This window comes from Caloenas nicobarica, chromosome 1, assembly GCF_036013445.1.
Source record: "Caloenas nicobarica isolate bCalNic1 chromosome 1, bCalNic1.hap1, whole genome shotgun sequence".
Lineage (NCBI taxonomy): Eukaryota > Metazoa > Chordata > Aves > Columbiformes > Columbidae > Caloenas > Caloenas nicobarica.
Genome location: NC_088245.1, coordinates 198,672,564 through 198,694,921, shown reverse-complemented (window position 1 = coordinate 198,694,921; position 22,358 = coordinate 198,672,564). Strand labels below are relative to the sequence as shown.

Genomic DNA, 22,358 nt, shown 5'->3' with positions numbered 1-22,358 from the left:
TAAACAGAAGCATGATAAAAGAGTATTTGTTGAATATAAATGTTACTGTTAGTATTTAGACAACTGTTAGTATTTAGACAAGGCAAAACTTCTTTGCTTGGTCCTGTGAAGAACAATAAAACTTGTATTTTGAGTATAAACATTTATATGAATACTAGCCTAAAACTAGAGGCATTGAAATAGATGTATAGTATATTGTATATTGCTTTTCTTACAGAGTGTACCTTATGTTTCTTATATGGCAACAAACAAGTAAAACTTTTCAGGACAAACTAAAAGGACCTCATTGTAACAAACACCATTATAGCAGACCACAGTACAAAAGCAAGATGTGAAGTCACAACACGGTGCAGGCATGCCATTAAAAGTTGGAGTACTCTTAGAAGGCTGTTTTATCCTTCTGCTATCTCTTAACAACATGCCTACCTGAGTTTTGTAAAGTTTCTTCTTCTTGTTTGAGGCCTTCAATGGCTTTGGAACAGGTAAGGGTAAAAAAGGCAAACTGTTTGCCCTCAGTTACACTTTGCAAGAAACATATCACCAAAGCCTACTCAAAAGGAAGCAGAAAATTAAGATGTATCAATAGAAGCTGAACAGAACAAGGCTGTTGAACAAACAATTTGTTTCTTCTAAAGAAGGCTCAGGCTATTGGTACTGTTTGCATTTGCTAGAAAAAAAGAAACAGCTTATCAGAAGGAGATTCAGGAAAGGCATTTGCTGATCTCTCTAGCCTGCAAGATTTACTGGCAGCATCTGCTTTTCCATTTCCCAGCAACACATGGAGAAAGACCCCTCACTGTATGGAGGTCTGTGTACACAGTAACTCACAAAACAGTGATTTTGAAACAAGAAGAAGAAACTTTAGATTACATTTTTTTTCTTCATAAGCTCATAGGGTCACAGCTATCAAGATACACATTCTGCTATAGGAAGAGCAGTACAAATGTTAAAGCTTTTAAGACCATTTGTAGTTCACTGCACACACAATTTTCCAACGGCCTATACATATGGCACATCAATATGTTACATAGACTCATGTTCCCGTAGAGGGATAAATACTGAATTCTGCTGTGTTGTACTGGTGCTGCGGCCTTGAATAACTCTTGCTCAATGACACAACACAGGCCTCGTTAGTACATACATTATGCACTTCAACTGCTCGCAGTCAAAGACATAAATGACAGAACCAAACTTCACTGTTTTGTTTTCAAGTAGATATGTCTTTGGTTAGTAATAAATTCAGTTGGCTCGGGGAAGCAATCATAACTGAAATAGTAATTTTCAACCAGAGGTACTTACTATAACTTCCAGATCACTCAGACTGCCAAACGAATCCCAATTAAAAAAATAAAATGCAGCATGTGATAGTTTGTATGGACTCTGCTTCTGTTGGCAAGTGGATTCCTTTGCTGAACAGCTAGGACAAGTAACCAGACTCAATTTTGCAATTACTCCCTTGGTTTCAGTGTGGGAAGATCTTGGCTTACATGCTTTGCTGAGCTTTTCTGTCCATGCTAGCTCACAGTGAAATTTTAACCTGCCACATCTCTTCCCAGTAGATTGCAGGCTGGTGTTTTAAAATAATGTTCAGATTTACATAGTACTATAATTTCTTAACCATTATGTTGACTGAAATGTCTAGGGATACTACCTTACCTCCTCTGCATACTACTAAAATGGAAATACTGTCATTAAATAGATTATCCTCATATCTGTAAGAAATTTTATACAAACGGCTTCAATTCACAAACATCACAGTGCTCTAAACCTTGATAGAGCTCTAGTAGTACTTAGTGACATCCAATATTATTTTAATGCTAAGCATCATTTATTGATAATGCAAGCTTGTAATCTTGTTACTTAGTGCAGAATGCTTGAACAATTGAAATCCAAGTCTCTTCAGAGAAGCTTTATAGAACACACTAAAACAATACTAAAGAATTACAAAAAAAGCATTTCAGCCAGGGGAGATTCGTCCATTTCCACAGGAGTGCAGACTTTGAGGTGGTCAGTCTTCACACTTAAGAAGTACCAAATATTTTTATCCAGCTTGCAAAACAGAGAAGTTCGAAACAAGACAAGCAGCAATTCTCAGCATTCATAAAGCTGATAGTAAAACTGCACTGCACTGCTCCTCTTTGTTCTGCTCTCATTAAGTGACATACCACCAATATGTGGCTCATAACTCTTACTAAAAATTCTCACTGAGTGTCATGAACTCAGGTGAGCATCCATCTTCCTCCAATCTGAGTTTTTCACTCATACCTGCAATTGACCTTCACATATGTCTATTATCGGAGCTGCTTGTGACTATCTTAGACAGGAATTAGCCCTCAGATTTTACTTTGGCAACACTGAAATAAAAAGGGAAAGTTGAAAGATACAGCTCTAAGTAATCGAAGATTAATCATCCTCTAGGGTTATCTGCAGAAGAAATGAAGATGATCCTGAATGAACTGCCAGTTAAATCACCAGTTTCACCATTTCAGCAGGCTCCGGAAGAAAGGCTTAAATGAGTATCAGAAGTATGAGATTTTCCATTCATCGTTTCATGAATTTCATGGGTTTTCCACCACATGGCAGAGTTAGGATCACAGTGACAGATAACTGGAAAATTCTTATCAGTTCTTCTAGGCGAAATATTGCATGCAAAGTTCAATTTGTTCTCAAAGGCTTTGGGAAGAGACTGAACTATGACTTGATGGACTCAGGCTGTCAAGTTCATGCCAATAACACTAGCTTGTTTTGCAAAAGTTTATCCTAATAATGAATTTATCTCACTGAAACAAACATGAACCACCAGAAGAATCTTAGTAGCATTCAGTTCCTTCTCTATAGTTGGCCACAGACACAGAGCAAAGTGGCAAGAAGAATAAGTGGATTACTTGTGGCTGTGAAACATTGATAGGACTCTCCAGGACAGTGGTTTGAAACAGCTTAACATTTGTGTGCTGCACCAGTGGACTGCACAACCAGACTACACAGAGCCTCTTCAAAACACTATGGAATCCTGTAAAGAGGAACTGCAGAATTTTAATAAGCTAAGAAAGGTGAAAATCAAATCAAGAAGGGATGTAGAGCCAGCCCTAGCAGTGAAGTCCACCATATTAAGAAAAAAAACCCCAAACACAACAGTATATTTCACGATACTCGACTGAAAAATTCCTGTATTATTAATCTCTGGGCTCTAATGTAACTGAGTTTTAACAACGAAAAGGATGATGATGACCATGCCTCTCACAAAAGCAAGGGTGGATGCCAAAGATGCATGATTTGGTTCAGAGCAATCCCAAGAGTAGATGATAATATATCCATAATATCTCAAGATAGCTATCAGACACAGCAGTGTCCACATATTTTGTATTTTTTTATTCCTAACTATTTTTCTACATATTTAACCAGTCATATTATGTTCTATCAAATACAAAGTACACCATGAAATGTGTGCATAATGTGTAGGATGTGCAATGCAGATAATTGCCTGTGCTGCTTATCCTGACATTTCTATTTCACAACTGAACCTTAACATTGCAGTAATAATGGTACACAGTGAATGCCAGATAAACGGTATTGATTCTAATTAAATCCGAAAAGCAGGATTACTCCTGACCTCTCTTAGAATGATGACCAAAGGCTTCTACAAGAACAGAATCTGCAAAAAGGACTCTAGCTTATAAGACACCTAGAAGACTATAAGCATAAATACTTTTCAAATATTTTTCACAGTGATTTGATTCGCTGTCGTGTTATTACCTATACCCTACACTTGTCAATGCCTCGGATCTGAAATGCAGAGATTTTATAAAAGGTGTGCAGAAAATACAAATACTACAGAAAGAATTTATAAAGAAAGTGAAGATTATTCCTGAGCTACACATAGATGTGCTTCTGAATATAAAAGTAAAAATAATTACTTAAGCCATAGTACAAACTGCGTGCTACTACTGCCAGCCTTGCCTTCAGCTGAGACTCAACCTGTACCTTGTAGAACTTTTCACCTTGACCAGACAGGCTGAGGCTCCCTATCTGCAGTGGATTGCTGTTCCTTCAAGGTCATATGCAGTACGGTAGAATTGCTCTGCTATGGAAAATAAATAACTGAAAAAGAATAAAAAAGTGTTTGGGTATTTTTTTTTCATCCAAGTAAGTAGTAATACAACTTTGAAAAATTGCAGCATAAAACAGAATTCTTTAAAATGCAAATGTAAGATATAATGAAAAATAATTATCCACCTTTTAGTAAAGATGCTGAGCTTTGGAAAGTTGCTTTCACTGTAGCTCTTGTATTAGATTTGGGCTTTGGGAGTTTAGTTTTATTTTTCAGTTAAGTTTAGTGATAAATTATCTGACTCCTCCCCCTGCCCAAAGATAAAAATGTTAAGCCAAAGACCCTTCTTTTTCATTTAGCATAATGACTTTCACTGCCTAACTTGAGGTATGTGACTTTGAAAGGACTGTGGTCAAACTGATTCAGCTGATAAAGCAGCAACTGCAAGGTGGATCTGGAAGGTAAATAAAACAGAATCAAGGCTAAACCCTGTCATTCTTCCAGTTGGTGATTCAGATTATTTTTGATGTAATTTTACGGGTGACTTGCTTTGAGTTGAGCATTTTTTTGTTGCATTTTCTCCAGATGTTATGATATTCTGATATGTGTTCACCTCTGCTACTGAATTCATCCTTCTCTGGCAAGCACACAATGTCTATTTTTAGCCCCATGAGCTACTAATCCAGTTTCTCTGACAACTGCAGTTTGTTGGAAGAAATGACTAGTGTTACATTTTCTCAGAGCCATGAGCCTATTTGAGAAATTAGCTTCTTAGCTGACCTTTAAAGCAAGTGAGCATAATGTGCCTGCAATTCCTCAGGGTTTGGATTTCATTATCACAGCAGTGTGTATGAGACAAGACGCCTCCGCTGCACAACTTCGCCTCTCTGTTTTGTTTTCCTGGTAATTATAGAAACTGTTTACTGTACATGGAAAATCTGCAAGTTTTCTCAGCTCTTGAGGACAATACTATTTCTAATTCCTTTCCTCTGGAGAGGGCGGCAGTGTGGAGGACTGCGTACAATTGATTCTTCCCAAGAAGAACTTTCCCACGCCCCCCCTAACCAGAACTGCGGTGGAAATCACCACAGATGTCTAAGGGTCAGAACGGCAATTGCAAATGGAAGAGGGCGGTATGGGAGCAGTACAGCAGAGTGGCAGCCCTGGTCCTTCCCACTTGCCTCTGGTTCACAGCCTGACCCAAGACCCTCTCAAAGAATCTGGGGGCTCCAAGTGCATAATAACACAAGTACAATTTAGGATGGGTCAGACAAAAGCTTCAGTAACTATGATTGTAGTGAGAGAAGATTTGGCTGGCACTTCCCCCTTGGCTTCCCTGTTCTTTCCAACGTGACTGCAGAGACCAACCTATATACCGTTTCAGGAAAAAAAAAAAAAAAAAAAAAGAAAGGTGAGGAAAATCAATCATTTCAATGGTAAAAAAACAGGTATTCATCCCTGGGAGGGATAGACTCCTTAAGTAGGACTGTGCTAACTGCCACTGTTGTAAGAACGAATCAAGCAGTAAATAAGGTGATAATACAGAGATGGCTCTTGGTGAAGCCTGTAGGAGTGGCATACCAGTACTGTCTTAGCTCAGAAGTGCGGAGTTGGAAACAATCACAGACTGTTAGCTTCTAGTTGAAAGGAATGTTCTCTTAGTTAGGATAAATCTCTTAGCCAGACCTCCCAAATATTAAATATTATTAATTTTACCACCACGACCCTTTGAATCTCTGGTTGCAGCCTGGCCCTTGCCCCTGATGTGTTTCTCTCCACGTATATTTGCTGTTCTGTCCTATTACATCCTCTCATTGTTATCAGCAGTGGAATTCATCTCGCCTACCGAATGGCAGCTGATCTGAACTGGTCCCCCTCCTCTGTGCTGTAGTCACGGGGGAGAGAGGCAGTGATTTATTTCATCCTAAACACTTTAACCAGGAATGATCATTCTTTGAGGTGCCAAGGCATCTGCACTGACTGCAGAGGGAGCTGGCTTTACTAGCTTAAACCAGACATAATTTTTAAATACTTAAATTTAGGTTAGCTGAATTTCACTCAATTTTACAGCAATTGCCAAACTTCTTGGTGCTCTAGAGAATAACAGGTCCCAGTGCCACTTGGGCAGAATGGGACATAAGGATAATAAGCAATATTCCAACATCAAAGACATTCAACTTAAACTGCTAATTTTCTAGAGAGGCAATCTAAATGCCATGTATTGAGATGGGAATTTTAACTAGACTGGGCTTTCTTTAGACTTCATTAAAAGGCACAATGCTGACAACTTAGGAAGCGCATTTAAAGCCTTGCATTGGGGTGCACTGGATCTCTTAATACACCATAAATGAACTGAGTTAAATCTAGGCCTTACCTAACATGATCAGCTTGGCCTTTTTGCAGAAGGTGCTTGGTGAATCACAGAATCACAGAATGTTAGGGATTGGAAGGGACCTCAAAAGATCATCTAGTCCAATCCCCCTGCCAGAGCAGGAAAACTTAGGTGAGGTTACACAGGAAGGCGTCCAGGCGGGTTTTGAATGTCTCCAGAGAAGGAGAATCCACAACCTCCCTGGGCAGCCTGTTCCAGTGCTCTGTCACCCTCACTGAGAAGAAGTTTCTTCTCACATTTAAGTGGAACCTCTTGTGTTCCAGCTTGAACCCATTACCCCTTGTCTTACTGTTGGTTGTCACTGAGAAGAGCCTAGCTCCATCCTCGTGACACCCGCCCTTCATATATTTATAAACATTAATGAGGTCACCCCTCAGTCTCCTCTTCTGCAAGCTAAAGAGACCCAGCTCCCTCAGCCTTTCCTCATAAGGGAGATGCTCCACTCCCTTAATCATCTTTGTGGCCCTGCGCTGGACTCTCTCCAGCAGTTCCCTGTCCTTCTTGAACTGAGGGGCCCAGAACTGGACACAATATTCCAGATGAGGTCTCACCAGGGCAGAGTAGAGGGGAAGGAGAACCTCTCTGGACCTACTAACCACCCCCCTTCTAATACACCCCAGGATGCCATTGGCCTTCTTGGCCACAAGGGCACAGTGCTGGCTCATGGTCATCCTGCTGTCCACCAGGACCCCCAGGTCTCTTTCCCCTACACTGCTCTCTAATAGGCCATTCCCCAACCTGTACTGGAACCTGGGGTTGTTCCTGCCCAGATGCAAGACTCTACATTTCCCCTTGTTATATTTCATTAAATTTTTCCCCGCCCAACTCTCTAGCCTGTCCAGATCTCGCTGGATGGCAGCACAGCCTTCTGGCGTGTCAGCCACTCCTCCCAGCTTGGTGTCATCAGCAAACTTGCTGATAGTACACTCAATTCCCTCATCCAAGTCATTGATGAATATATTGAACAGTATTGGTCCCAGAACTGACCCTTGAGGCACTCCACTAGATACAGGCCTCCAACCAGACTCCGCCCCATTGATCACAACTCTCTGGCTTCTCTCCTTCAGCCAGTTTGCAGTCCACCTCACTACCCGATCATCCAGTCCACACTTCCTCAGTTTTGCCGTGAGGATGCTGTGGGAGACGGTGTCAAATGCTTTGCTGAAGTCAAGGTAGACCACATCCACTGCTCTGCCATCGTCAATCCACCTTGTTACGTCTTCATAAAAGGCTATGAGGTTGGTCAAACACGACTTCCCCTTGGTGAAGCCATGTTGACTGTCCCTGATGACCCCCTTATCCTTGATATGTCTTAAGATGGCACCAAGGATAAGGTGTTCCATCACTTTCCCAGGGATGGAGGTGAGGCTGACCGGTCTATAGTTGCCCGGGTCCTCCTTCTTGCCCTTTTTGAAGACCGGAGTGACATTTGCTTTCCTCCAGTCCTCAGGCACCTCTCCCGTTTCCCAAGACTTGGCAAAGATGATGGAGAGCGGTCCAGCAATGACTTCAGCCAGCTCCCTCAGCACCCGCGGGTGCATCCCATCTGGACCCATGGATTTATGGATGTCCAGATTGCTTAATTGCTCCCTAACCCAGTCCTCATCAACTGAGGCAGACTCCTCCATTGCCCTGCCTTCCTCTGGGGCCTCAGGGGTACGGGGCTCCTCAGGACAGCCTCCGGCAGAGTAGACAGAGACAAAGAAGGCATTCAGTAATTCTGCCTTCTCTGTATCTTCTGTCACCAGGGCACCCACCCCGTTCATCAGTGGGCCTACATTGCCTCTGGTGTTAGTTTTATCTGCCATGTATTTGAAGAACCTCTTCCTGTTGTCCTTGACCCCTCTCGCCAGGTTTAACTCTAAGGAGGCCTTAGCTTTCCTAGTTGCCTCCCTACATCCTCTGACAACAGCCTTATATTCTTCCCAAGTGGCCAGCCCCTCCTTCCATGATTTGTAAACCCTCCTCTTCCACTTGAGTTTGCCCAGCAGTTCCCTGTTTAACCACGCAGGTCTCCTGGCTCCCTTCCTTGACTTCCTGCGCGTCGGGATGCACTGATCTTGAGCTTGGTAGAAGCAGTCCCTGAAAGTTAACCAACTATCTTGGGCGCCTTTACCTTCAAGCAGCCTTGCCCACGGGATTCTCTCCAGCAACTGTTTGAAAAGGCCAAAGTCGGCCCTGCTGAAGTCCAGGGTTGCAATTCTGCTCGGTATTCTGCTCCCACCACAGGAGATTCTGAACTCCACCATCTCATGGTCACTGCAACCAAGGCAGCCCCCCACCTTACTGCTTCAACCAGACCCTCCTTGTTAGCGAGGACGAGATCCAGCAGCGCACCTCTTCTAGTCGGCTCCTCCACCATTTGCATGAGAAAGTTATCGTCAATGCACTGGAGGAACCTCCTAGACTGAGGCTGGCTGGCTGAGTAGTCCTTCCAGCAAACATCAGGGTAGTTAAAATCCCCCATAACAACCAGAGCCTGTGACTGTGAGGCCACGCTCAGCTGCCCATAGAAGGCCTCATCAACTTCCTCACCCTGATCTGGTGGCCTGTAATAGACTCCCACAACAGTGTCACCCCTGCCAGCCTGCCCCTTAATTCTCACCCACAGACTCTCAACTCGCTCCTCAACCGCACCTGGACAGTACTCTATACATTGCAGTTGCTCTCTCACATAAAGAGCAACTCCACCACCTCGCCTGGCTGGCCTGTCTTTCCTGAAAAGGACATAGCCATCCATGACCACATTCCAGTCATGTGAGCTGTCCCACCATGTCTCTGTAATTGCCACCAGATCATAATCTCCTGACCGAACGCAGGTTTCTAACTCCTCCTGCTTATTCCCCATGCTGCGCGCATTGGTGTACAGGCATTTCAGGGAGCGAGCCGAGTACACCGATTTCACCCTAGGGGCCTGGGGGGCCTCCCGGTCTTTATTGATTCCAGCGTGCTGCCCCACTGATGCAAGCCCAGCTACAACCCCATCCCCCTTCGAATCTAGTTTAAAGCCCTGCAAATGAGCCCTGCTAATTCCTGTCCCAGCATCTTTTTACCCCTGTGGGATAAACCTTTCCCACATATCACTGACCGGACTGGTGTCTTATAAAACCAGCCATTATCAAAGAACCCAAAGCCCTGCCTGTAGCACCAGTCCCGAAGCCAATCATTTACGGACTCAATTTTTCTATTCCGTCCCACATCGTCATCCGAAAATGGAAGGAGGGAAGAGAAGATAACTTGAGCCCCAGACTCTTTCACCATTTGTCCCAAGGCCTTGAAGTCTCTCTTCATTCCCCTCAGACTACGGGATGCCGCTTCCTCCCCATCTGTCTGAAAGATCAGTAGGGGTGAAATACTGCTCTCTTTGAATTTAACTGTGAACAACTGTTGGTTGAATCATAGAATCATAGAATCGTTTGGGTTGGAGGAGACCCTCAGGATCATTGAGTCCAACCATTACCTAACTCTAGCACTAAACCATGTCCCTAAGCACTATGTCTATACACCTTTTAAACATGTCTAGGGACAGTGACTCCACCACTTCCCCGGGCAGCCTGTTCCAGAGCTTCACAACCCTCTCTGTGAATAATTTTTTCCTTATATCCAACCTAAACCTTCCCTGGCACAACTTGAGGCCATTTCCTCTTGTCCCATCTCTTGCTACTTGGGAGAAGAGACCAACCTCCTCCATGCTACAACCTCCTTTCAGGTAGTTGCAGACAGCGATAAGGTCTCCCCTCAGCCTCCTTTTCTCCAGGATAAACAGCTCCAGCTCCCTCAGCTGCTCCTCATCAGACTTGTGCTCCAGATCCCTCACCAGCTTTGTTGCCCTTCTCTGAACTTTCTCCAGCACCTCAATGTCCTTCTTATGATGAGGGGCCCAAAACTGAACAAAGTATTCAGGTGCAGCCTCACCAGTGCTGAGTGCAGTGGCATGATCACTTCTCTAGTCCTGCTGGCCACACTATTCCTGATACAAGCCAGGATGCTGTTGGACTCTTTGGCCACCTGGACATACTGCTGGCTCATGGGCACACTGCTGGCTCAAAACATTGAACGTGCTTTTGAAAACTCCGTGTATGTTTTTGAAGGAATGGTGTGAAATGTAGATTATGTGATAGACTTCGTATCTTTGTGTTATGATACAAGAGTCTTCCAAGTTTTCTTTCAGTTTAGGCATTTCTGAACAATATTTACTTACAAACAGAAGACCTCCCACTTTTTTAAAGTGCTACCACTTAAGCACCGTATCTCTACATTCTTTTTAAAAGGCATTTTTCCTATCACCTCCAAATTTCTACCAGTTGGCAAAGTACCTCACTTGTAGTGTTTCACATTTAGTTTTGCATTCAGTATCAAAACTCATAGAGGAATTCTGAGTCCTACCTCCAGAAAATTCAGATGATACAGGGACATTCTTCTTTGCACTTTGCATTTAGAATTTTTAGACTTTCTTTTCCCCTCACAATTTCTCTCTGCAACTAGGGATTCAACTCAGTAAATACAAAGCAACTTTCCCTCCTCTTCAAATAGTGTACTTCTCATGCAATTCCACTAAAATCCTAAGGATTACGGATTCTAAAACTCATTCTATTGCCTTGAGAGTTCATGACATTACATACAGCACTACCTTCTATTTTGCATCATACCCAGAATACTCTCTGGGTCATCTAGCTTCTGAATACAAGCAAGCTGAGAATCAGCAGCACATCTATGCACAGTAGCTCTCTCCTACACACATACTTCAGTTTCTTCAGATGCTTTCTCTCTGTTGCTTCTTACCTATACACTTTGCAGGACCTGTGAGAAGTTTCTGGAAAGGAATGCTTACACACATAACCACTGCACATATGTGGGACTTGACAGAGATGTAATGAGAAAGTAAATCTTAGAGTCTGCTTGACACTTACTCAGTAGATGAGGAAATTGAATGGATCTGGATGGGCAGTTCTTTCTCCCTTAGAATCCCTCAGAGCGTTATAAAGGTGGGTAATGAGCCTCATCACCACTGTGGACCAGAGCATTCATATGCTTACAGCAACACATCTCATAGAATCACAGAATGTCCTGAGTTGGAAGAGACCCACAAGGATCATCGAGAAGACCCACAAGGAAGGGACCCACAAGGATCATCATACAAGACGGGGTGTTACTCTGTCATTTGATGTTCTTCCAAAAGGCAGTTTGTTAACATGATAGGTGTTGTACAAGAATCTACACGGGAAGGATTAGCATGGCTTTACTTATTGCTTCAAGAGTAGTCATTATAGAGTATTGCTAGCAAACAAATAGCTCAATGCGAGACCTTCTGCTAATGGAAAGTTAATTTTGGGCCTGCAAATTCACAAAAGCGAAAAAAATATATGTTAATGATAAACTGACAACCATCTCTCCGCTCTTTAGAATTTATATATTTTATTACCATCTTTACTACAAGATGATAAAGTTTATGTAGGCATTCTGTCATAAAGTTCAGGTGAAGCTGGCACAGAAGTTTTGCATAATTGGGCTAGGAGCTCAAAGCTCAAAAGCTTTTCTAAATCCCAGTCCTAGCGACATCCAGGAGTTGTGACTGGCAGTGCTGATATATGTAAAGGGTTCAGACACCAGAAGGAAGAGATTTCCTGAACTGCATTAGCCCCTAGTCTTGACAGTCACTATGGCTACCATAACAAACTTTTATTTACCCTGGAATATGCTTATCCATCCCTCTGTCATTTAGTTTAATTCAATTTGTTTTCGACAATGCAAAACTCTGTAAAGCAGCACAGACTAAAAGATTTAAGACACACCACTTGGGCTGGAAAGAGCTTCATTCCATGGGATCAATCTCACTTACCCTGGCCATCTTAAAAAATATATGTCGAGTCTGTTTGCCATCTGTGGTCACTGAAAAAGTTAAGCATGCTCAGGGATTTAGGCAGCCTCACGCTGTGTTTGGAGAAGAGGGGACAAGTGCCTGAAGCACTTACCTGTCCCCTAGTCTTTAGAGGAAACTTGATTCTTGGAATGCTAAAGCTGAAGTGAGCCAGGAACTGAAGGCAGAAGTGAGCACTGCTGCAGCAGGGGCAGCCAGCATGTCCCTCTTGATGCCCTTTCACTCCACTGCCTCTCTGATAGCTACAAAGCAGGGAAGATACTTGTTTCTCTGAAATCCTGTCTTGTCTCTTTTTATCCAAAATAAAACATGTTCAGCCACACCCTGCCTTTGGAAACTAAAATCACCAGAGCAAACAGCCTGTTTAACATCTGTCTCCACTGACCCTTTTGTTAAGGCTGCATCACTTTGCATCACTTACTGCATTGGCCTCTCTGATGTGAACCCCAGCCCACAGGGAAGCAGACTGAGACGCCTCATGCTGTTTTTCAGAGGCCATTCAGTCGCTATAGTGACACAGTGATACCAACCCAGACCACAGATTACTGGATGTCAACCTTCCTAAGCCACAGGAACAAGTAAGCATCTACAGAGGTGAATGATCTGTCACCGATGACTGAATTGTTACATTCCCGGTTTCACTGTTTTGCTTGCTTTCATGCATGAATAATAGCCAAGTCACAAAAGATCAGTCATGTATATGAGGTTAAACAGCTTACAGATTTTTGTTGTAAGGCTGCTCATGCATTGCAAATTAGTAACACTGTTAAGGAGTAACTCCTAGCTGCATGGATAAATTTAGTGCTTGGAAAAGTTAAAAATATACCATGGACTGTTAATGTACTGACTTCACTCGAATCCACCAGTGACAACTTGCACTGTGGTCTTCTCCCTCTCTCTGGATGTGAGTGCCTGCCATGTCACTGTCACAGTTTTGTCTTTGCTACAAAGAAGAGTAAGATCAGCCCTTTAATCCCAGTTATTCTTTAGATTTAAGCAGCCATGTCAACAACAGATGCTAATAAGAACAGTAATAGGAATCACTCACTATCTGTGTCACATACAAGGTACTAAAGGAAGGAAAGTGGAAGTTTTGAAGAGTGGAAGCCTGACCTGGAGCAGGAAATACTGTGCAAGGTGATGGAGCCATGAGCAGCAGCAGGAGCTGATCAGCTCCTGCCTGTCCAGGCTCCTGCACATTCACCATCTTCCCTTCATCCCAGTAAAGTCCTATGAATGATGTATTAGCTTGAAGAAAGGGAACCGTTTCTGAATTTGACAAGCTTTTTCATGCTTCTTGCTTTGTTGCCAATTTAAGCATGTTGCTATTTCCAACATTACACATGTATAATTTTGCAAAAGATCACCAGAACCCAAAAGCAAAGCCAGAGGCTCTCAGACTGCATTAAGACAGGGAATTGGCTTTCCTCAGTGAGCTCTGAGCACTCAGCAGATGTGAGGCAGTGGCCTGAGACTGGAAGAGGAAAACCCAGAAAATGCCATAAATTTGCAGTGCTGCTGTTGGATTACAGACTTCTTGGCAGGACAGTTTACAGGAAGCATGCATGTGTGGACAGTTTGTGGCAGCTGACGAATCTGAAGGCTGTCCAGCAGTTAAACTTCCCCTAACAGTTCATGCAAGTTCCATACTCATTTGCAATTCAACACAGCATTTTTGGGTGGTATTTTTTTTCCTCCATTTTTAAATCATCTGGGAGAAGGGTTTATTCAGAGGAAGAAATATAGAATGTGAAATCAGTTAGTAGAGTTTTAAGCCTCAGTGCAGTGCTATGATACTTTTAAATGCATGCAACGTGTCATGGTTCTGCACTGCTTGCTTTATAAAGAAAAAAAATGAAAGAGAGATGTTAATGTAAAACAGAGGAAAGGTGGTTATACACCTGATATCTCTGCTGGGCTTGGTAGGGAACACTGTGAGCACAAGAGGAGATAGCATTGTGAAATGGCATATGCACACATGTGAACCACAGTAGGACCTGTTAATGACTCAACTGCAAGGGTTTCTTCTTCAAAACAGGCAATTCCCATAGAAGATTTCCAAGGTTTTAAAAGCTTTGGTTTTCTGTTTGCAGAGGCATGTTTCCAGGCTCCGAAGTGCCTTTTGAAACAGACTCAGATCTGAAACTGGATGTGAGAATGAGAAGTGAAGCCAAAACCACAACCACAGTTAATGACTATTGGCTCTTTGGAGCTAAAAAAGAAATATTCTGTGGGATCTTGCAAGAAAACCACACTTTGAGAGTCTTGGCTTAGCAGCAATTCCCCCATGCAGTGGCTTTTGTCTTTGAATGGCATATTACCAGAGTGATGTAGAACAAAAATTTATTCACCACTCTACCACCTCCATCACTATTTCCTTCTTACTCTGAGTTCCTGACCTCTGTGCACTGCATCACAGAAGAGACTGTGTGATAGGGAGCTTCAAGCGGATGGAAAAATCTGGCACAAGATCTGTAAAAAGTACTCTGGAGGAATGACTGTTGCCTCTGTTTACTTAAGCTTCATGACTTTTGTACAAGAATCTGGCCACTGGGTCTGCCTCTGTGGTCAGTCCATGGTCTCTGGTCCCTCTGAGCCTGGAGCAGAGGGAAGCTGCACAGAACAAGTTTGCAGCAAACAGACTGATGACCCCAGCTGGGGTCCTCACATCATCCTTCCGTTGCCATGTACAGGCAATATGCAATAGATCTCCTCCCTCTGTCTTCAGAGACGGTGAATTTGTTTCATACAGAAACACAAGACAGCAGATGTTGCTACTTGCAGCTATGTGAAGAAACACAAGTGCGTAAATTCTTAATCAAAGGAACAAAAGATCATCTGTTTGATAGGCAGTAAAATATCAGAAAAAAATTCCAACTATAGTATGTGATTTCTGCATCCATTTCAGCACCTCTAACCTTTCTAATTCATCATTCCAAGGTATAAAAACTATGAGAACCTTTTTATTTATGAAGACAATGCCAGGCAAATGACAGTTTTCCCTGTCACTACAAAGAAGAGTAAGATCAGCCCTTTAATCCCAGTTATTCTTTAGATTTAAGCAGCCATGTCAACAACAGATGCTAATAAGAACAATAATAGGAATCACTCACTATCTGTGTCACATACAAGGTGCTAAAGGAAGGAAAGTGGAAGTTGTTGTTGAAGAAACGTTGAGTCTGACTACCATCTAATCGACTTCACAGCATCAACCTTGACAATAAATTTCACTTCATAAAGGCATCCAACAAAATAAACTTGCAACCTAATATTAAAGGCAGCAGACACAACCACTAAGTTAAAAAGTGCTGAGAATTTGTTTTACGCTTTTTTCACACTGAGATAGAAAAACGTCCCTAGAGAGGCCACATTTTTTTATTAACTTCCCTTGTCATAACACAGAAACAAATAACACAATACTTAGCATCAGTGCTGAAGTTCTGGACACGTTACCTTTAAACAAGCTTATAAAAAACAGAACGTGTATATTCTTATACAGTAAATCTACACTAATTTGGGGAGCTAGATGATTTATTTGCAAACATTGTCATTGTCTCCATGGTGATGCTGACACTGACTTTCAGATTTTGCACTGAGTTCTGCGATTATAAATTTCCTTATAGAATAAACAGTCATTTGAGAGGATGAGGATGGCATCACAGCATTTTTTAGATTGCTCCTCCAGTTAGCAATTATCCATCATTTCTCATTAAAATGTTTCCATATTTCTACCAAGATCAGCCACGGAATTAACCTAGACATTTCCTATTGGCAACTGTGAGAGACACATTATTGAGCTATAAGCATTTGGTCTGAACTTCTATGTTTGTTCTCTTCACAAAAGACTATGGCTGGTAAGAGAAAAAGAGTTTGGCCAGAGAGATTGGTACTCTCTGAACAATGAGGATGTGCCAGTGAAGTCAGAATGAAGTCTCAATCTATTTACAGCTATTTGAAAAATTTTCACTCTGAGGAACTAGGTAATGACATCAAAACCACAGCTTTACTAGTTAGGAAGTGGTGTTCCTCTTCCAGTGGTGAAACATGAACTTTGCTCCATTTACAATTCTTGCATGTCTTACTGGTATTCCCAGGAAAAAAAATGCATGCTGTATATGGGCAAACTAATGGCTATAGGATAAAACTTGTCATCCTATGCAGAAAATTCTCAGATTCGTAATTTGGATAGAAATTCTGCAACCTAAAGCTCAAACAGTTTTTGTTAAGTCATTTTTCAGGTAGGCAGTAGAGCTGGAGAGGCTGTTTATCAAGGTAGATAAAAGATTAACTCTTCCAATCCCAAGGATGCTCTAATATCAACAGAAGAAACCTTTAACATCAGTGTTCCTCTAGAAAGCAAGGGAAATTCCACTTAAGTAAGTTTCTGGGCTAATTCCCATGCATCTTCCCTCTTCGGGTAAGAAAAAAAAACCACAACACACCTGCATAAGTTCAGATGTCCTCTGCCTGCTGAAGTCTGTATAGGTTCAAGATAGTCCTTTCTCATCCAAAAAGGCTTCATGAAAACGAAGCCTGAAACACGTATGGCACAGGCTAGCAGTGCCACGCTGACTTGTTCCTACTCTAACATGGGCTACTGGTCAAAGAGGAGAAATACAGCACTGCCATTCCCTCCACAGAAAGATCTAACTGGATAATTTGGACATGTGGTAAAAGTTATTTACTCATTATCAAAAGGTACCTCAATTATGACTACTAAATCCATAATTAAACTCTAATTTCTCGTCTTGATTACAGAAATGCAGAGTTTCTCATAACTCCCAGTGCTGTTCAGAGTCCTATCTTTAATTTCAGTGAGCTTTGACCTGGCCCACGTCAAGCTAAGTCACTTTGGGATCACTGCACAAATGTTAATTTGTGATCTGCAAGAGCAGAACAACATCAGCCCACTTCAGTACAATGCTAAAGGAAGTTCACCTGCAGAGGAAAACTGACTGCCACTATTTTTGAACAGAAAAACCTGAGAAATAAACAATGCCTGAAAATGTGCCTGTTCAGGGACAGATCCACGTCTTGTTCTAGTTGGATTCATTGAAGACAATAAAGCTATGCTGATTTTCAACAGCAAAGAATTAGCCTTTTTAAAAAAAATTGACAGGGACTTATTGAAACCTTGAACTGCTGTTTGCATTAAATCTGGGAAAGTATTGCCTTCCCCTTTTCAGTGTGTTTTTGGTCTGCATTAGATAAAGCAGAGGCCTTTCAGCCAATCAAGCAACAGAGGACATTTCCAGACGAGCATCATTAATAACAGATGGGATTTTAAATAATCAAACTGGAGTAGAAGCACAAGTCCTGATAAAAAAATGTGGAAAACCAGTATCCAGAGATCTTCCAGTATCTGCTGGAATACCTCAGAATAAGTTTTCCCAAGATCAGATTATTTTAAAAAGTCCGAGACTTCTCCCAAAAATTGGTTTGGCTGATAATTTAGTGGGAAACAGGCCCCACAGAACAGAATTTTTCTGTTTGTCAATACACTGATCTTCTACACTTCGTTTGCATTGTCCTGGAAGGACTGGACATACAGCACTGTAGGACAAATACTGAACATTATTTTATATAAGAAAGGCAATGCTTATCTAAAGCCTTAGCAGAAACATCAGGTAAAGAGATTTACCAAAGTGTTTTTTACTGTAAAATATCAATATTTTTAGTGCCAAAAAAGTCAAAAAATGACTTCTTGCCACTTGTATAACAATAAAGATTGATAGGTATAATGTATGAAATATAGAGTAGCTTCTTCTGAAAAGCTGAGCTCACTCAGCTTACTGTATGTGGAATGTAATTATCCAGATAGTGAAGTATGTATAAAAATAGGTAAAATTCCTAGAATATTTGTATTGAATTACAGTTCCTCCTGCCACGAAGGTTATAACAGGTCTACAGTATATGTATGAAATGTTTGTTCATAAAGTTAAAAAACATCATTGCCTTACTGAAGAACACATTAAATGTAGGAATGCATAATCAGAACTGACTCTCAATTCTGCTTAGCTGGTGCAAATCTACAGAGAATCATCATCCTTTCTGCACAAAACAAAACCAACCTCTAATTTGAGAGTTGGGGTTTTTGTTTGGTTTTGTTTGTCATAGAGGGGCCAGACTGAAGTTTTTGAAATAAATTCCTCTGGAAGTGGAAGTACGTTGTTTAATTTTTGTTTTCCCTATCTCCACTTTGTTCACTGACAGCAGTCACCCACCTTTTGAAAAGATTATTGCCTGACGTTACATGGAGCTTCTACTGCTTGTTCAGAACAAGGCAGTGAAATAGAAAGAACCTCCAACTCCCCTGTCATGACCCAGTTCTGGGCTTGTGCTTTTTTGACGAGTCTTTAGTCTGCAGCAGGCCTCATAGGCTGGTCTCCCGGAGGAACATGGTGCCAATGTTGTAAGAAACCTTTCTCACTCTGGCAGATGTGACGGAGGATTTTGGCGGCTTCTGACCACTTCTGACCTCGAGGAAGTAACAAATCCCAGGAATTTCCTTTGGAAAGTTTTCTGGAAGCTCTTCACGGGAACGAGGGATAAAAATAAAATTTTCTTCCTTTTTCAAAAGCCTGGAAACAAAACAAAACAAAACAAACAACAGAAGCATATAAAAAACTGTACAACCCAGTCCAGAAATACCTCTTTGGAAGAGATCGATCCTATGTGGTGCCAAATAAAAAAAAGAGTTAAAAATATTAAGTAACATCTAAAAAAAATTCCAAGCGAGGATCCTTAGCTGATATATACCAATTTAGTATCATCAGCTTCAAGGAACTCTGTTGACTGAGACCAGCTGAAACGATGGCCTGAATAGACCCATTCTCTGAAAATCAGTGTCAGTATTCAGAAAATCACGTACCAGAAAGGGAATCAAATTCATAATGATCATTATCCACTACATATCACTTGGCTCACTTAAAACACTCCAGTCTGGTCAGTTGTGCAGAAACGAACATTTCAGAGTGACAGCTGCCACCAGATCTCCTGCTAGAAAGTAGTTATGATGGTGACAGTGCTTGGGAGCTCTCACAGGTAGAAGCTGGGTGGTCAGTTTGTGCCCTTCTCATGCTCAGTAGTATTGTATTTCATAAATTAGGTTCAAATACAGCAAATCCAGCTTCAACAAAAACCAGAATCAAGTCTGACATTATTCGTCACAAGTACCTGTGGGTTTGATCTGGGCCACCTGGTTAGGGTCAAAAAAGGATGGAGTTCACAGGAGCCATGAAGCCACCCTCCCGGCATGCCCATATAGGTGGTACAACATCACAGACCCGGCTATACGGCCTTTTGCCATTTGTCATCTTCCTCCATACTGGCGAAATCTGTCTGGCTACATCTGAAAGTTTAGGACATCTTTATCAAGTGTCTTCCCTGAAACTAGTTAAACTTGTAAAATAACTCTACACATTTTCTTTTTTTTCAGTAAATTAAGTTAGGGTTATTCAGCCCTATGTAGCACTGAAAAGATCAGTTTTGAGGTAATGGTAAATTGTGAGCACGGTCAGATATCCGAAAGCAGTCTTTATCTTCCCCTCCCCCAAGATATTTATTCTTTCTCTCAGTTGGTTGTAAATCCAACAATGTTTTTGCCTTTGAACTTCTGTGGCGGTCTTTGCTTACCATGTGGTTTGAATGTCATAATGTATTTTCCAGACTGTCAATATTATTATCAAAATGCTGTCATCTTTTCTAAATGGCATGAGAGTTTGCAGAGGCCTCTTCAGAGAAGCTTCTCTCTTTTCACCTCTGCAATGCTTGAGGTAAATATTTTGCATTTTAAAATTAAAGTCTTAATACACTGAAATAAGTCTTTGTTGCTTCCCAAACTAGATTTCCACAAGCAACAGCTGAACTATTAGAACTTTCAGAGCTAAATCTGTAGCTTTTGTTGCAGTCATTCTTCCCCAAAATGACTATTCACTATGGAGCACCTGGCCTTGTTAAAAATCAATTATTTCCTTCTCGGAGCCTAACATTATCTAATCGTAATGACAGTTGTACAAGTCTGAAGCTGTAAAATATATATATCTTTTTGATTCAGTTCAGGGCTGGCACTGAATTTAGTTGCTATTTCACACTATTTTCCTCACAATACAAAAGTGCAAGATATTAATTAAAGGCCTTATTTTCACATGTTTTGTGAATTGTAACTTGGTTGCAAAGAAATGGTCTGAGAGTATCGAAGGTGCCAGGAGTGATGGATGACTAACTAATTCATCCTCTGGAAATTCCCCCACTACTGTGGCGGCTTATGATAGACTCCATATCCCTATATTAGGTGCGTTGTTTTATTCAGCCTCTCACCCTCAGAAATTGTCTAGCTGGCCTCTATTGGGATAACATTTCAGCTCCCAAGAAAACATGGCAGGAAACTGTCTTTACCAAATGCTAATGGAAGCTACTTGTGACCGCATCCTACCTTAGCTACTTTAGTTTGCACTTTTAAGAAAAAAAAAATCTGCTGGCTCATGTAATAATTCCATTAGAAAGACTTCAGTCAGGATATAAATGGCCTCTTGCTAGCATTCTCCTAAAGAACCGGTTCTTCTGCTTTCTTAAATATATTGGTCCTGACACTTGGTTTCCCAGGCTAAGAATGAGATCATGGTTCAGAAATTGTCTCTAATTTCTTATAGCTTTGTGTATACACTACAGAAACAAATTATCTGCTAATCCTCAGTGCCTATCAGTGAGGATATTTTTCTTCAGGAATCCTCCCTCCTATGTTTAGGCCATTTGTGATGTTAAAAAGAAAACAGTAGCAGTTGATGGCTGTGCCCCAGATCTACAGCCGTTTCTAAGCTTTTTGTCTTACTTTTCATGGGTACAAAGAACCCGAAAAGATACTTCTGCCAAGAAAAACAAATAGTGCAGATCATCAGTGAGGGCAAGGTCAGGCCACACAATCAGTTTTTGCATTTCCTCTCTGGCTCAGGTGGAGGTCTGGAAGGTTTCCTGGGTGGTGGCACCAGTTCTGGTTGTTTGTCTGGGCCATTCTCAGAACATTTTGTTGTGACCAAGTCAGATTGCCTGTTCTGAAAGTCTGAGAGCACAATCTATCCTTCACCTTCAGGAAATCACATGGCAGCTTAGACTCTACATAAAATGTCCCCAGACTGTTCCATAGTCATAGAGCTTAAGATGAAGTTACATAACCTCTGCAGTTCAGGAATATGCATATAACAACTAGTCCAAAAGTATTTCACAGCATTTATCTCAGCTGTATTTCCTGCACCACTTCTGTGTACATCCCTTAAGAGCACTATTGCAAAAGATATTTTTATAGTAGGTTTTCCACAGGTTGAAAATTCTGGGTTCCACTCAAGTGGTTGGATACAGCATTTACTTTAACTGTGAAGATCAGGCTGCTCGAGCATTCCTATTAATTTTTTGGAACAAGACTTGCCCTCAGCTTGTTTTCTTTCTTGATGTTTCAGGGGAGGAATAATTTCTTAAATACTGATTTGTAGCTGATGAACTTTGACAGCTTCCCTTCCTAACCTGAAATCTTCCAGAATTGTTTAAATTCTTGTTCTTTCCCTTCCCTGGTGGAAAAGCCATTGCTTCCAGACAAAAAGGGATGGTGCCTAAGAATCATCCCATTTTTTAAAAATTTTAATTTCCTCTATTAATAACTAACTAACTAAATAAATAAATAAAATAAAGTTGTCAGCATGGAAACAGAAAATGTGCTTATTTCCTCGTGGAAACAAGAAGCAGTTCAAGGCCAGGAGGTCTATGTGTGAATGCAAATTGGGATCATACTTAGTGGGAACCTTGAAGAAGCTTTTAAAAGCTGTAACTCTTTTTTGCATAGATGAAATGATAGGATAATTACATTTCAAACTATTTTGGCAAGAAACAGTCACATCATCATCGCTGAGTTCCTATATTCGGAAAATAAACTAACAAAGATTTATTACTACAGAATTATTTTTCCAAGGCCCTCTATGCTGAGGGCATGCTTTCCACAAGGATTCTTACTCTCTCCGTGCCCATTGGAAAGCAGTTTCACCTCTTTATCT

The 22,358-nt window shown here is 41.4% G+C and overlaps 1 protein-coding gene across 1 annotated transcript in view; it reads right to left on the bottom strand.

Annotated features, from left to right (window-relative positions):
• Nucleotides 1–9,531: 9,531 nt before the first annotated feature.
• GUCY1A2 (guanylate cyclase 1 soluble subunit alpha 2) overlaps nt 9,532–22,358 on the bottom strand; it is a 157,638-nt gene continuing 144,811 nt past the window's right edge. Inside the window, exon 8 of the mRNA XM_065642937.1 lies at nt 9,532–18,899. Within this exon, the coding sequence (XP_065499009.1) occupies nt 18,692–18,899 (208 nt within the window). The 3' untranslated portion in view covers nt 9,532–18,691. The remainder of the gene's footprint in view (nt 18,900–22,358) is intronic.